The sequence below is a fragment of the Lygodium microphyllum genome, chromosome 4, assembly GCF_053477565.2.
Source record: "Lygodium microphyllum isolate KBCC chromosome 4, Lygodium_microphyllum_v1.1.10, whole genome shotgun sequence".
NCBI classification, from domain to species: domain Eukaryota; kingdom Viridiplantae; phylum Streptophyta; class Polypodiopsida; order Schizaeales; family Lygodiaceae; genus Lygodium; species Lygodium microphyllum.
Window position 1 is genome coordinate 160,535,518 of NC_141138.1, and position 14,078 is coordinate 160,549,595.

The 14,078-nt window shown below is 38.4% G+C and overlaps 1 protein-coding gene across 1 annotated transcript in view; it reads left to right on the forward strand.

The window, feature by feature from the left end:
- The first annotated feature begins 11,627 nt into the window (after positions 1–11,627).
- LOC148037838 (uncharacterized) overlaps positions 11,628–14,078 on the forward strand; it is a 47,544-nt gene continuing 45,093 nt past the window's right edge. The window contains exons 1-2 of the mRNA XM_087676791.1: positions 11,628–12,061; positions 12,693–12,736. Coding sequence (XP_087532917.1) covers positions 11,836–12,061; positions 12,693–12,736 — 270 coding nt within the window. The 5' untranslated portion in view covers positions 11,628–11,835. The remainder of the gene's footprint in view (positions 12,062–12,692; positions 12,737–14,078) is intronic.

Below are 14,078 nucleotides of genomic sequence, written 5' to 3' on the forward strand. Positions count from 1 at the left end.
TTCAAAAGCTTATTATTATTAGTCTTTATGTATTTTGACTCTCTTTCTTATTTATTAAGGTTAGGCAATGTTTTTTATTCTTTCTAAGGTTTATTAACTTATGGGCTACTTCTAGATTCCTATAATCATTAATATTTTATATCAAAATGCTTATAGCACGAATACTTAAGGCCAGGACCATTCTAATTACGTGTGTATGTCAAATACTTGAATTTTTAAGTCAAGAGAGTAAGATAAACCATTGAAATAAGATTGTACATGTAATAAAATATATTTTTGAGATCACTCCAATACCTAAGACATGTTAAAATAATTATGGGAATATTTTATTACCTGGCTTTGAGTATGGGTACACTCTGAATTCTTGTTAAATAACTTAAATATGCAATTGCACAAAGAGTAATATAAATCATAGGATCATTTTAATAATTAAGATAATTTTAAATAAGTAAATTAGGCCCACAAATAGGTACATTACATCTCTCCCCCTTAGAGGAATTGAGATATCCTCATCTCAAGAGAAATTGAGGGTGGTTTTGCATAGAATAGCTTCATCTACCCAAATGGCATCTTCCTTGGGAAAGTCCTTCCATTTTATAGACACTCCTAGATACTTCTATTCATAAGGACTCTCTCCTTCCTATCAAGAATTCTTTTAGCTTGTAATTTGAGGATCCCTTGTTTGGGCATTACAATTTGGCCATCGCCTACCACACGATTAGGATTAGGGGCATATGTCTTAAGGAGGCTAACATTAAATACATCGTGAATCTTGAGATGTTATGGGAGTTGCAACTTGTATGTATGTCTTCCTAGACACTTAACAATCTCACCTATAAGGACCACAATATCTTGGGCTTAGCTCTTAAATTTTCCCAATGATAGGGAACTCTTCTTGGGTCAAACTCTTAAGGCCATATCTCCCCCCTTAAATGTCCACCTTGACCTCTTTGGGTTTCATATGCTTTCTAGCAATCCTAAGTGCCAATGAATTGTCGTCACTTGCTTATGTATGTCTTCATGCATTCTCTGGGATGCTTTTGACCTTGAAAGTAGGGTCCAAGAAATTTAGGGGAGATCAGCAATCTTGGCCTCAAAGTGCTTGGAATGAAGTTATTCCAATGCTCTAATGACAGGAGGTGTCGTATCTCCACTAAGGATAGATACTTGATCAACAACTTGAGCTCTTTGCTACAATATGTCCTTAATCACTTGGCTTACTTTTTCTATCTGCCCATTAGTTTGGGGGTGACAAGTTATACCAAAACAAAGCCGGGTCTTAATTGCTTAAGAGGCTTGTCGAGAATCTAGAAGTAAATAGAGTATCCCTACCACTCACTATCCTCTTTGGTAATCTATGAAGTCAAAAAATCTCATTATAAAGATCATGGCGATATATGAGGCTTTAAAGGTAGTTCTTATTGGGAAGATATGGGCCACTTTTATCTATCATGACTAGAATAGAGTCATAGCTCCCTTGAACTACAACAAGTCCTAGGGAAAATTCTACTAATGAGCTCCCATTTTGTTTGTGGAATGTTAAGAGATTGTAGCTTTCCTAGTAACTTAACCCTCTTCGCTTTGACTCTTTGGCAACTTAAGCATTGATGGCTAGTGCACCCCAAAGAGAATTGTTGGGTCGGATATATCCTCCTAAGTTGCTCTTACTGATGAGCTTCCATTTCATTAGTAGAATGTCAAGAGATTGTAGCTTTCCTAGTAACTTAGCCCTCTTAGCTTTGACTCTTTAGCAGCTTAAGCGGGTTGGATATAATCTTGATCCCATATTTCCTATTAGCTTAATAGCCTTGGAAATGGACATCTTTTATAGCCTTTTTAAGAATAGTGCCAAAGGACTCATTTGATCTCGTTATCAACTCTCCTTTTTGGTGGCAAATTCTATCAATTCCTCTAGAAATACATCTACATATTCCTTCATCCATGAGGATTCTTCGTCTTTCTTAGGTAGGTGATCTAATTTTTTGAGCTTCATAAGGTCAATTAGGAGTCCCTTATATAAGTCTTCATGCTTAATGAGGTAAATTAGGAATCCCCTCCCACTTCACCTTAGACAGGACCAAATCCCCTTGCAAATTTTGAAAGGTCACCAATCCTTAACCACAATGAATATTGGCATCATTACAAGCCAATCCATTTCAAAGAGATGGTCATACGCTCCTAATTTCATAACCCTAATCTTAATCTTAGTTTATGCTATTTCTAACTCAATTCTAGTTCCTTTAGTTTGTTGGGTAGAGAAGTTTTTCTTTCTATGGCCTAACTCCACTAGTTACTTTAGTTTGTTGGGTAGACAAAACTTCATTCTCATGGAAACAAAAAGAGTGGTTATTTCCACAATCAATAAGGACTTTGAAGGGTGTACATTTCCAAATTGCGAATGCCTAGATTACTAAGAATTGATTATTTGGACATTTGTTATCCAAGGCACCATCTGAATGGTTCCTCTTTCAATCTCCCCTTTGATAGATGTGTTGCCTCCTATTGTTCATCAATGTAGGCTTGGTTGCATGCAACATCTCGACCTTTGCATTGACTAGTTTGACACTTTATTCTTGCCAATATTCAATAGTCAATTTTCATTTGGCCCTTGCTATTATTCAAATTTGATTGTTAGGACTTGAAATGGCCTATCTCAACATAGTTATAGCACCTCCACCCATTGTAATTTTGATTTGGTTAGGTTGGAGTGTTTTCAAGGTTTGCTTGTCCCTTCTTCCTTTCACCAAATTGCTAACTTGATTAGCCCCACTTGAGGAACAGCTTTTGCCCATTGCATTGGTTGCTTTATCTCCCTAGTAGCACTAATATTGGTTTTTCTCTAGGACCTTGACCAATGGCTTAGCTCTTACAAGAACGTCCTATAGCTTGTTTAGATGCACAGGGCACTCATGGGAGGTTTTAGCACTTGACACATTCTTGCCACTTGTTCTTTTGTATCCATTACTCATGCACATTTTAAGGTTACAAAGTGTGAGTAATACACCTCTAGGGACAAGTTTTGTTTCCTTAAGTTGAAGAATGTGTTCAGATGGATGGGCTTGTACATGGCAAATAGATATCTTGCATATATAATGTTCTTAATCTCATTCCAAGTGACTATAGCTTTAGGGGTGCCACTATTTCTACAACATTGTTTTCACTAGAGGCATGCTTCACCAATTAGCTTAAGTTTGGCAATCATTGCTTTGTTCACAATGCTTATCCCTACAACAATGAAATAGTCTTCCATAGACTTAATCCAAACTTTGGCGCCAAACTCCACACCTTCCCTTTTTTTGTCAAACTCACGAGGCTTAACTTGCTTTAAAAATCTATCATCTTTTCTTATTGATACTCCACTCTAATTACCATGCATCCTTCTCTCTAACCTCGAAAGCAAGAACACAAGACTAGCTTCCAGGTGTAGAGAACTCACCTATCTTGCCTTTCCACAATGTAGTCCAAAAGCTTGAAGGCTCAAAAGTATCCATCATAATTGTCATTGATTTGGAGATTCATGTTGTTAAACATATTTAGGACAAAATTTATTACAAGATAAATGTTTCTTAATCATTAGCAATCTAGTAGACAAAAATCTAATTGTTTGTTATTGTTCTCATCGACATCTTGTATGGTAACTTACCCATTACTAGTTAGTATGTAACTCTTGGTGGAAGAATACTAAGGCATGGTAAGGCATCCTCTAAAGAGACATTCTTCAAATCCTTATGAGCATCTAGAGGACCAACCATTATATCAAGCATTATATGTTCCATACATTCTCACAAACCCCATGATAAACTTGGTGGAATAATACTAAGGCATGGTAAGGCATCCTCTAAAGAGACATTCTTCAAATCCTTATGGGCATGTAGAGGACCAACCATTATATCAAGCATTATATGCTTCATATATTCTCACAAACCCCATGATAAACTTGCATAACTATATGGCAACCAACAAAACATAGATTGAAAAGCATGCGAGTAATTATACAAATGCACCATCAAATTGAATGAAAACAACCACAAAATGACCTACAACTCAAGATGAACTCCATGCTAAGCAACAAAGGGTTAATTTACTTTAGTCCCCTTTTTTAGCTCATTAAACATCCTAAAGCTCAAATGTTAATTGCACATAAAGTATCTAGATGCCCATATTAAACGCACCCAAAGTGCCCAAGCACCACTCAAGACAATCCAAACACAACCTAAGACATTTGGTTGGCTCATGTGTCTATCAATAGGGTATTTGTCCAACCACACATTATCCCACATCCCACACAATTACTAACCATTACCATTTCTCTTGGGCCTTCTCCACTTGTTGTTGGCTACTGCCATGTCATCCATGATCTACTAGTAGCTACATTTTTTGTAGAGTAGGCTACCTCACTGCCACCCAACTATCACATCATCATCTAACTATAGACAACCTAATTCCAGCACTCTACTCAACATTTCTAGGACTTGCTACAACTGTGTTTTCTAGTGATCAAGCTATCTTAGTTGATGCCATTAATTTGAATAGTTTGTTGGTTGCAATTTCATCAAATTTGCTATTGTCTCACTTCCCAAAGTTCTTCTACAATTCAAAATTTCTCCTCCAGAGGTTGTGTTTGCTATGGTGATCACTTCTCCGAGGTTACTATAGCTATGTTTCACCGTTTTTGGTTGCACGATATCCTCTGACATCGAAGCTTCGGTGGTGTGCTGCTTCAATATTTTCTAGAGGCCATCTCGAGGCCATCGACCCCCTCTACTTAGCCCACTCTTAGAGACAATGGTTTGTCATCCATGATCTACTAGTAGCTACATTTTTTGTAGAGTAGGCTACCTCACTGCCACCCAACTATCACATCATCATCTAACTATAGACAACCTAATTCCAGCACTCTACTCAACATTTCTAGGACTTGCTACAACTGTGTTTTCTAGTGATCAAGCTATCTTGGTTGATGCCATTAATTTGAATAGTTTGTTGGTTGCAATTTCATCAAATTTGCTATTGCCTCAGTTCCCAAAGTTCTTCTACAATTCAAAATTTCTCCTCCAGAGGTTGTGTTTGCTATGGTGATCACTTCTCTGAGGTTACCATAGCTATGTTTCATCATTTTTGGTTGCACGATATCCTCTGACATCGAAGCTTTGGTGGTGTGCTGCTTCAATATTTTCTAGAGGCCATCTCGAGGCCATCGACCCCCTCTACTTAGCCCACTCTTAGAGACAATGGTTTGTCATCCATGATCTACTAGTAGCTACATTTTTTGTAGAGTAGGCTACCTCATTGCCACCCAACTACCACATCATCATCTAACTATAGACAACCTAATTCCAGCACTCTACTCAACATTTCTAGGACTTGCTACAACTGTGTTTTCTAGTGATCAAGCTATCTTGGTTGATGCCATTAATTTGAATAGTTTGTTGGTTGCAATTTCATCAAATTTGCTATTGCCTCACTTCCCAAAGTTCTTCTACAATTCAAAATTTCTCCTCCAGAGATTGTGTTTGCTATGGTGATCACTTCTCCGAGGTTACTATAGCTATGTTTCATTGTTTTTGGTTGCACGATATCCTCTGACATCGAAGCTTTGGTGGTGTGCTACTTGAATATTTTCTAGAGGCCATCTCGAGGCCATCGACCCCCTCTACTTAGCCCACTCTTAGAGACAATGGTTTGATTTTTCCTTAGCTCGTTGAACCTATATTATATTATTCAAGGCTCCCTCAATATGCTACCCTTGACATGCCCTAAATGTATGTGAGGGAAGTGGAAGGAGGGGTTTAGAGATGAAATCAACTACTCAAGTCCACTTGGAATGCCTAACTTGAGAATCCCTAGGTGATGTGTAATGCCCATGGATATGTAGTGCTTTTTATTTTTTATTTTTTCTCTTTTGAAAAAGTGTAGTGCATTACAATATCATACATCAGGCCTTCTAACTTTATGTGGATATAGAAGAATGTGTAAGAGAGTATAAGGGGCAATTAAATATAGTAATGGTAATAGCAAATGTGAAAGGCAATGTCAAAGCATAAGTGCCGAATTTATTCTTTAGAGGATTATTATTTCTAGAACTTCAATGTATTATTTTTTATACTTGTACTACTTCGTGGGCACATCATGATTATGAGTGTACAATAATTTGTGAGAGTTGAGCTTGCACTCATGCACATTGCAATTTTTTTCCTAGTTGTATTAACACATCTACAATTTGTTGTATGAGTTGCACCATAAAAATATTACATCCAAATAGGCTAAGTTAGAAGCGCACAACAAAGAAGGATCGGCAAATAGATCACAAAGTGGGTAGGATGCCCAAAAATGGGTGCAACTATAATTCACAAATGTGGAAACTTGAAAACACAAAAGGGGCACAAACCTTAATTCGCAAGAGGTTAACCCTAACCCTAACCTTGATTTTGGGCTTTGTAAGGGAGAGAGGTCTCAATTGTAACCATCTATTTGGTGCATCCATGCTACAAAAGCTCTATCAATAAAACTATTGAGCCATCAATATCTTCTTCTATTATATCATCTTCTATCACCATTTGAGAGAGAGAGAGAGAGAGAGAGAGAGAGAGAGAGAGAGAGAGAGAGAGAGAGAGAGAGAGAGAGAGAGAGAGAGAGAGAGAGAGAGAGAGAGAGAGAGAGAGAGAGAGAGAGAGAGAGAGAGAGAGAGAGAGAGTTTGTTTGAGTGAAGGACTAGGGATAGTGAGCTTAGGATCTTCATCATTCTCTTACTTTTTGTGTTATTTTTCTTATTTCCATCCATGGTAAGAGGTTTGCATTTGAGTTTGTGAGATTGTGAGAGAGTGAACAATTATGTGGATTGAAGTTCTTCTCTATCCTCTTTGTCTCCTTCTTCTTCTCTCAATGTGGGTATATTTGGTGGTGGATGCAAAGGAGCAATGGCATTGGATCATGGAAAATTTCAAATACAATTGGTTTGGATCTTATATCAAAACTATCAAACCATGCATATTTTATTTTTTTGATTATTGATTTTATTTATGTTCATGCTTGATATGATCCTGCTAATGTATGTTTAAGTATATCTCTAATATGTTAATGTTTAACATGTTAGTACTAGTGTTTATTTAAGACTCTCTTTGTGGTTTATTGATACGTTAAGGCTCTACATATATAAGAAGTCTATTTTGGTAGCATGGAGGGGGTATTGGGTGGAGAGACATAGAAAGATGCATGCATGCATGTGCACACTAATATATATATATATCTCACAAAATGGTGAAAGATGAAAGATGAGTGACCAAAAAAGAAATCAAAGTGTGGTTGTGCAAGGATAGCAAAATCGAGAGCCAAGACAATTTGCTTTTGTTATAGAAATCAAAGATTCCTTACCAGGTAGAGTTTTAGTATAGATGGTTCTAATCAATGTTCCTCCTCTAAGTGATATCTTATGAAATTGTAAGAACTTCCATCATAGATGTGTTTTTGCACCACAAGGGATGAAGCTCATTGGCCCCTTTTATTGATTGTTGGTGGTGAGGTAGGTGTGGGATCTTATTTCTCGTGTGAGGTTGTCTATGCCACACCAATGTACTACTCTCCATTCTTGGATCTCAGGTAGCTTGTAGCCAGAACATTCCCATCTATTTCAATTTCAATGTGTCCTTTGTGACAGACAAGTCCCATCTTCATTAGTTAAAATTGATGTATTTGATTACATAGAGCATAGAGTCATGTAATGAACCTGTTATGTCTTCTAAAATGTCCACTTGGCTAACATATGGACATCCTAACATCTCGGTCAACAATCTGAGTAAGATCTATGAACACATGACCCTTCTTGCCTTGAGTGCATGTGAATCTTGAAAAACATAAAATTAAAAACAATACAAATGATTAGTAATGTTAGTTGTTTAGTAGTGTAAGTCAATGATGTTATTTAAAATTAACTAGATTAGTATTTAGTCGTTAGCTACTTAATTTAATTTTTAAAAACAAATAATAACATTAGTAAGGTGGGAGGGGATATCGAAAAGGGGGATGGCAACCTTTTTGAGGCCACCATGACATGTAACCCTAGCACCCCTTCAATCCACTAACTAGCCCACTCTCAAATAATGCCAACTCACCCCCTCTCTTGTCACCTAACTGCCCTCCACCCCCTAATTAGCTCCTTCCATAGCTTTGGCACTTGCAGCCTAAACATGTATGTATGTATGTATGTATGTGTGTATGTATCCCCTTCCCCAACAAATGATCATCTTGGGGGCACACAAGTTGATTGTGAAGGTTGAGAGAGAGAGAGAGAGAGAGAGAGAGAGAGAGAGAGAGAGAGAGAGAGAGAGAGAGAGAGAGAGAGAGAGAGAGAGAGAGAGAGAGAGAGAGAGAGAGAGAGAGAGAGATCCACTCCTAGATGTGACAACCAGTTTGCTTGGGCTTTGGAATTCCATGGACACATAGCTTCTTCAACTACCCTCTTAATTTGGTGCACATTCTCCTTGTTGTGATTATGATCATCATCATTCCTATAGCATTATAACCTCAGTTCCTCGTTACTTTTAACTCTCGAGCATCTTTTTACTAATCCTTTTTATCGTAACACCATCATTATCTTATTCACATCTTAGAAATGTATCTTAACCCCGTAATTCTAACTCTTTCACCATATTTGGTTGACATAAATAGGAAGAAAGACGTATGGGGTAGCTTGTTTAGTAATGATATTATAAATGTTAGTTAGTAGTAGCAGGTGGAATAAAGGATTGTCACATTAGAGTGGGAGATTAAGAGTTAGTAAGATAGGGAAGGAATATTAGGTGAGGAAAATTACGTGAAGAAAGTAAGAAGGAATGGTGGGAGTAGGTCTTTATTGCAATCACTATCCTCTTTTGGCTTTGCATACATTATCACCACCGTTCCTAACATCAATGAGAATATGGTAGCTCTTTGAGTATTGCAAATCGTTATGAAGAGTAACCCTTGTGGTAAGCAATATGTGACTTAAGATATTTATAACAAATAGACACATAGGGACTTTGAAAACCATACTAGCAACCACAACAACTACTCCAATCACGTTGGACCATGCCCTTTAGGTAGTTACAAACCATAACTCTTTAATTAGACACAAAACTGCATCATAGGGTAGGATGCATAGAGAGTTAGCATGGAACAAGGAGAGTTAATGCAATTAAAAGGGTAGGACTCAGCATAAAGACCTATTAATTCCAAAGTTATCTCTAAGATAAAAGGGAAGATAAATCACTAGCCTAGGGATTAAGTCCCTCCAAATGGATCAATTGTAAGATCGTGCAAAGGTATAGTTGCTCCCCATGGGGCAACAATAGGGCTTAAGATAAATTGAAAGGCACCCTAGATGTACCTATGACAACCTTAGGAGATAGTTGACCATCCAAAGGCAAAGCCTAGAATTTCCTCACAATTTCCTAGAGCAGTAACAATACAAGATGAGAGACTTAAAGCTTGGTACTCTAGGGAACCATGATTAATTTATGTTGATGGATTAATGAATTGTTAGAGATGAGTGATGTTCATGTAGGGTTAGAGGGTTATGCTTAGAGAAATAAAAAGTATGTATGAAATGGATGTTTTATTGAATAGTATGTAGAACTAGGAATGTTGTGTCGTACTAAGATAGGGATGATGTAAGGGTATCACCAAGGTGTATTGGAATCAAATAATGCATAGAGAATGTATATATTTCCTAGACCATTCCTTATAATTATATAGATGCAATGATGTTGAACATTGATTCATGCAATGGTATCATTGGATTAGTTATGATATGAGGATGTAGCAAAATTTGAATTGAACCTTGCAATTATAGTACAATGTTGCCATGAAAGGTAGGAATCTTGCAATGGTATTGAATATTTTATTGAGCAGGCATGGAAGTATTATTATAATTTTGTGTTTGAAAGATGGTTGCTTAAGTGGAATTGTTGTTGTTTGATACTCGTGCCTAGATCTAGCTATTTGTGGATGTGGTTGAAAGAGGTTTATCATGTGATGGGAATTCTGATGCCATTGATGCTGGCATGTACTCTCCGTTGAGTCTTATTGTCACACCTTCCACCTAGCTAGTTATTGCCATCTAGAGTGTAGACTACCACATAGATGAGATGTTAAACGTGTAAGGAAGGTTTCCTGTTATGGCAATATGATAACCAATGGGGCTATGGTCGTTTAAGTAATATTGGTGATCGTATGTTAGAGAATAAACCCTTAGTGGTAGGTGTCATGCACAGTGATTGGCACTTCGATTAGAAGAGAGGAGTCAAAGGGCGTGTTCAGTCTAGTTTAGGTGGATATCCAATGGCAAGATATCAGAGGATGGAAGAATTCAAGACGAGTTTGAACTATTCCAACAACCTTTATTAGAGATTGGTTAAATTATTCTAATAAGAGAAAGTTGTTTGGAAAGGACTGTTTTCATTGTTTTTGTATAATGATTAAAGATGTTCAACAAACCTTGTATAATGGCTAACTAAGGAAGCTATTTTATATGTCTCATGATGTGGTAGAACCTAATTAGATAACTAAGCATGTCCATGTGCACGTGCGGAAAGCAGGTGGATGATCATCAGAGTGATGTTGTCTGACAAATGGGTGGATTTGATTTTAGGGAGTTAGGGTTGAGATTTTGCCTTATGGGCAGGGGTTAAGCCCATCTCCCCTTTGTCTCTTACCCTCTTTGAACCAAGTGTGGTGATTAGTCTGTTCTCGGCTAGGATTGGTTGCATTATGACATCTTCTAGTTGGGTGCTAGATTGTTGATCAATATACTGTTAGGTCATAGGTCCCTCACATTGATCTCCTCGTGGATTGGAGGCAAATTGCCTCATTGAGAGGTAGACTCAAAAGTTACATGACTAGCTAAATTTGAAAATCCTTAGGGGTCCAAATAACGTTATTCCGAATAAGCATCCAAGCAACTACTAAACATCATCTCCCTTGGCTAGGATAGGGGTGGGTACATCACAATTCAATTGCCATTTTGGCATCTTCCTTGGAGGGTAGAAAGGTTAAACGAAGTCAAACCACAAATGAATAAGGGTGTGTGGGGTGCTAGAGAGTTTGATGAAGGTGAAGGCTAGATCACAAGTTTTTTATTCTTATAAAGGGGATAGAAAACAATATGTTCATCTAGAATGAGCAAAACACAACTCCTTTAGATGTATGTTATGTGCTTCTAGAGAGAGCATTGAATTACATGAATATTAACGGTCAATTTATAGTTACTTCTACTCTAATGCCACTTATTAGGCTTGTAAACCTAATGCTTTGGTGGTGGCTCTACAAGTTACATGGAGGGGTTGGTTGCATGTTACGTTGAAGTTCCCAATTGAGGAGTAGATTAATTTTCACCAATTGGTATATGCTAATGTCACACAATCTCTTAATTGTGTGTCAAGAGTGAAAAAACTCACAATGTAACCATGCTTATTTTGTCAAAAGCAAAAGGAGGTAAGGTTTTCATTGTCATCATTATTACATTGTACATTGATTTGATGAGCAATGTTTACATTTGCCCTTTTTTAGCTCGTAGTTATAAGGTTAATCCAACGCAGCATGAAGAAAAACGCAGTGATATGCCAACGATAAGAGTGTCCTCCATTGGGTCTAAGTTGGCACGGGACACCCATTCCGTCATTACCAACTTTAGTTTAAGTTTGATCCAACCAAGCAAAGGGGAAAACACCCCCCTGTGCATTTCCTTCACCTGCACTCGCTTCCTCTTCTTCTCTTCTTTCTCCTCCACCTCTTCTCTTTTTCTCTCCCAGCTTCTTCACCTCATCCTTACCTCATCAGACGCACACCTTCCTTGCTATAGCCATGATCAGCGCGAGGATTGGGAGCTCCGGCGCCAGCACCACTGCAGGCGGCAACCACCAGCATAACAGCTATGGCCATGGCCACGCTTCCATTCCTGCGGCTGCCAAGAAGGTGGTACAAAGCCTTAAGGAAATTGTGAAGAACCACACCGAGGACGAGATTTACGACACGCTGAAGGAATGCAACATGGACCCTAACGATGCCGTGCACAAGCTCATGAATCAAGGTAATCCGCATTTTATCTCCTCCTGTAGTACTGCACGAGTCTCTTTTCCTGTCTGTTGTAGGATCTTTGTCTGGTTTCTCAATCATAGGTAATGGCGTAGTCCGTGCCCTTTTTGTTTTTCGAGCTGTTGAATATATTTGCGCATAGTTTTTAGACACTTTCGCTCCAAGGAATCTGCATTAACTTCTCTTAGGGTTGCACATGCAAGCCACGAAAAACAGATCATAGTCTCACTTCTTGCATCCATTAGTGGATTCCCTGGCTAGGCGACACTTGGCACATGCATTGCCATTATGGAGTCTCGTTGGCTATCGAAATGTGCACATCATCGGCAGTGTGTATGTTGTGCATATTGAGATGGCTACCTGATCAAGCTTTAAGGTGAACAAGAAAAGCCCTGGATGCGGAGCTTGATGCAGCTTCAAGCCAGTACACAATTTCTTCTCACATAAATACACAGTTCTGTTTGTACCTTTGCATGCCTATATCAAAACTTTGAGCGGCAATGTCCAGTGTTTAGTTTCCTTTTCTTTTGGTGGGGGAGAAAAACCCTACCCTGTCTTTTGAAAGCAGCAAGTTTGTCGAGAGATGTGTCGTATCTAAGACTTTCCAACTATATCTGTGACTGCAGATACATTTCATGAGGTTAAGCGGAGGAGAGAGAAGAAGAAAGAGGTCAGTGAAGAGCTAACATAAAATGAACTGAAGGTTATAGCATCATTTGGTGTTTCATTATGGTTTTAGCTTTCCAATCTGTTTTGTAATCCACAGTTTCGGGGCGAGGAGCATGCCTGGGACCTATATATGTTAATGCATTGTCCTCAGTAGTTGAAAATTCTGCAAAATGATTGCTGTCTGATTTCAGCAAATGTCCTGTCGTCTGCCCGTGGCTGTCTAATTTACAGTGGTTCTGTACTTGCATGTTAGGTTGCGCCTATTGTATGGTGGTTTCTGGCATGCTCCAACTTAAATACATTTTCAAATAGAAGTATCTTGACTGATCCGACTAGCTGACCCAACCACCTGCATCCTGCAGGGAGAATTATGAGGGCAATAGGGAGTAAGAAGTTGAGACCCTTGCAATAGCCGCGGCAATCAACTGAGTAAAGTTGTGGTAATACCTGCACTTGCTTCTATTAGCAGTATTTTCTGTTAACACCTGCGGTGCAGCTGTTGCTGGCATGCTTAACTTCAGTATATTTTTGAAGAGAGTTGTCTTGGATGACATCGTACCATCATCATGCAGGGAGAATGCCAACATGCAGCCAATAGGTAGAGTTAGGATTTAACAAGACATTAGCTGCAGCCATCACCTGAGTCAAGACCGCCGTTGCTTCTAGTAGCTGATTTATTTATGGTTTGTAGCCATGACTGAAAGAGAAGAGAGAGACTTGTAGAATTGCGCTAGAGAATGACAACAACATGGAATGCACTAACTGAGATCAAATGGTGTACAAGAAACTTTGAACTAAGATTTCTAAATTAGATGATTTTCCAAGAAGCTTTGTATAGGCAGCTTCGAACAGAAATTTCTATCTTAGACAGTTTTCAAAGCACAATTGATGAAAAATGATTGTTTGATCTCTATTAGTTGCTTGGACTATGGGGATATGTGACCATGGATTCCTTGCCTTCAGCTGGATGCTAAAGTGTCCCCCTCATGTGAGCTCGGACTAGGAGCCAATCCTGCTCTTTGTTAAGAAACAACCCATCATGAACCTAGATGTCAATCCTAGCTCTAGGATTTCTAAAACCTACCAGACATTAGTTGATGAGGTAGGGAATTTCGTCTTTGTATCCAGTGCACCTCAATGTTGGGGTGAGGATTGAGCCAAAGCTCTGATACCACGGTAAACACCCCAAACAATGTAGTATGCTCAAGAAGTAAATATTCCAAGAAATGGAGAGATTAAATACTTAAAGTTGAACGTGACAATTAACAACCATGGAAATGTAGAGTAATGGAGACAAGTTTGAGGGTTAAATGTGGGCAACCAAAATACCAACAAAAGTTCAA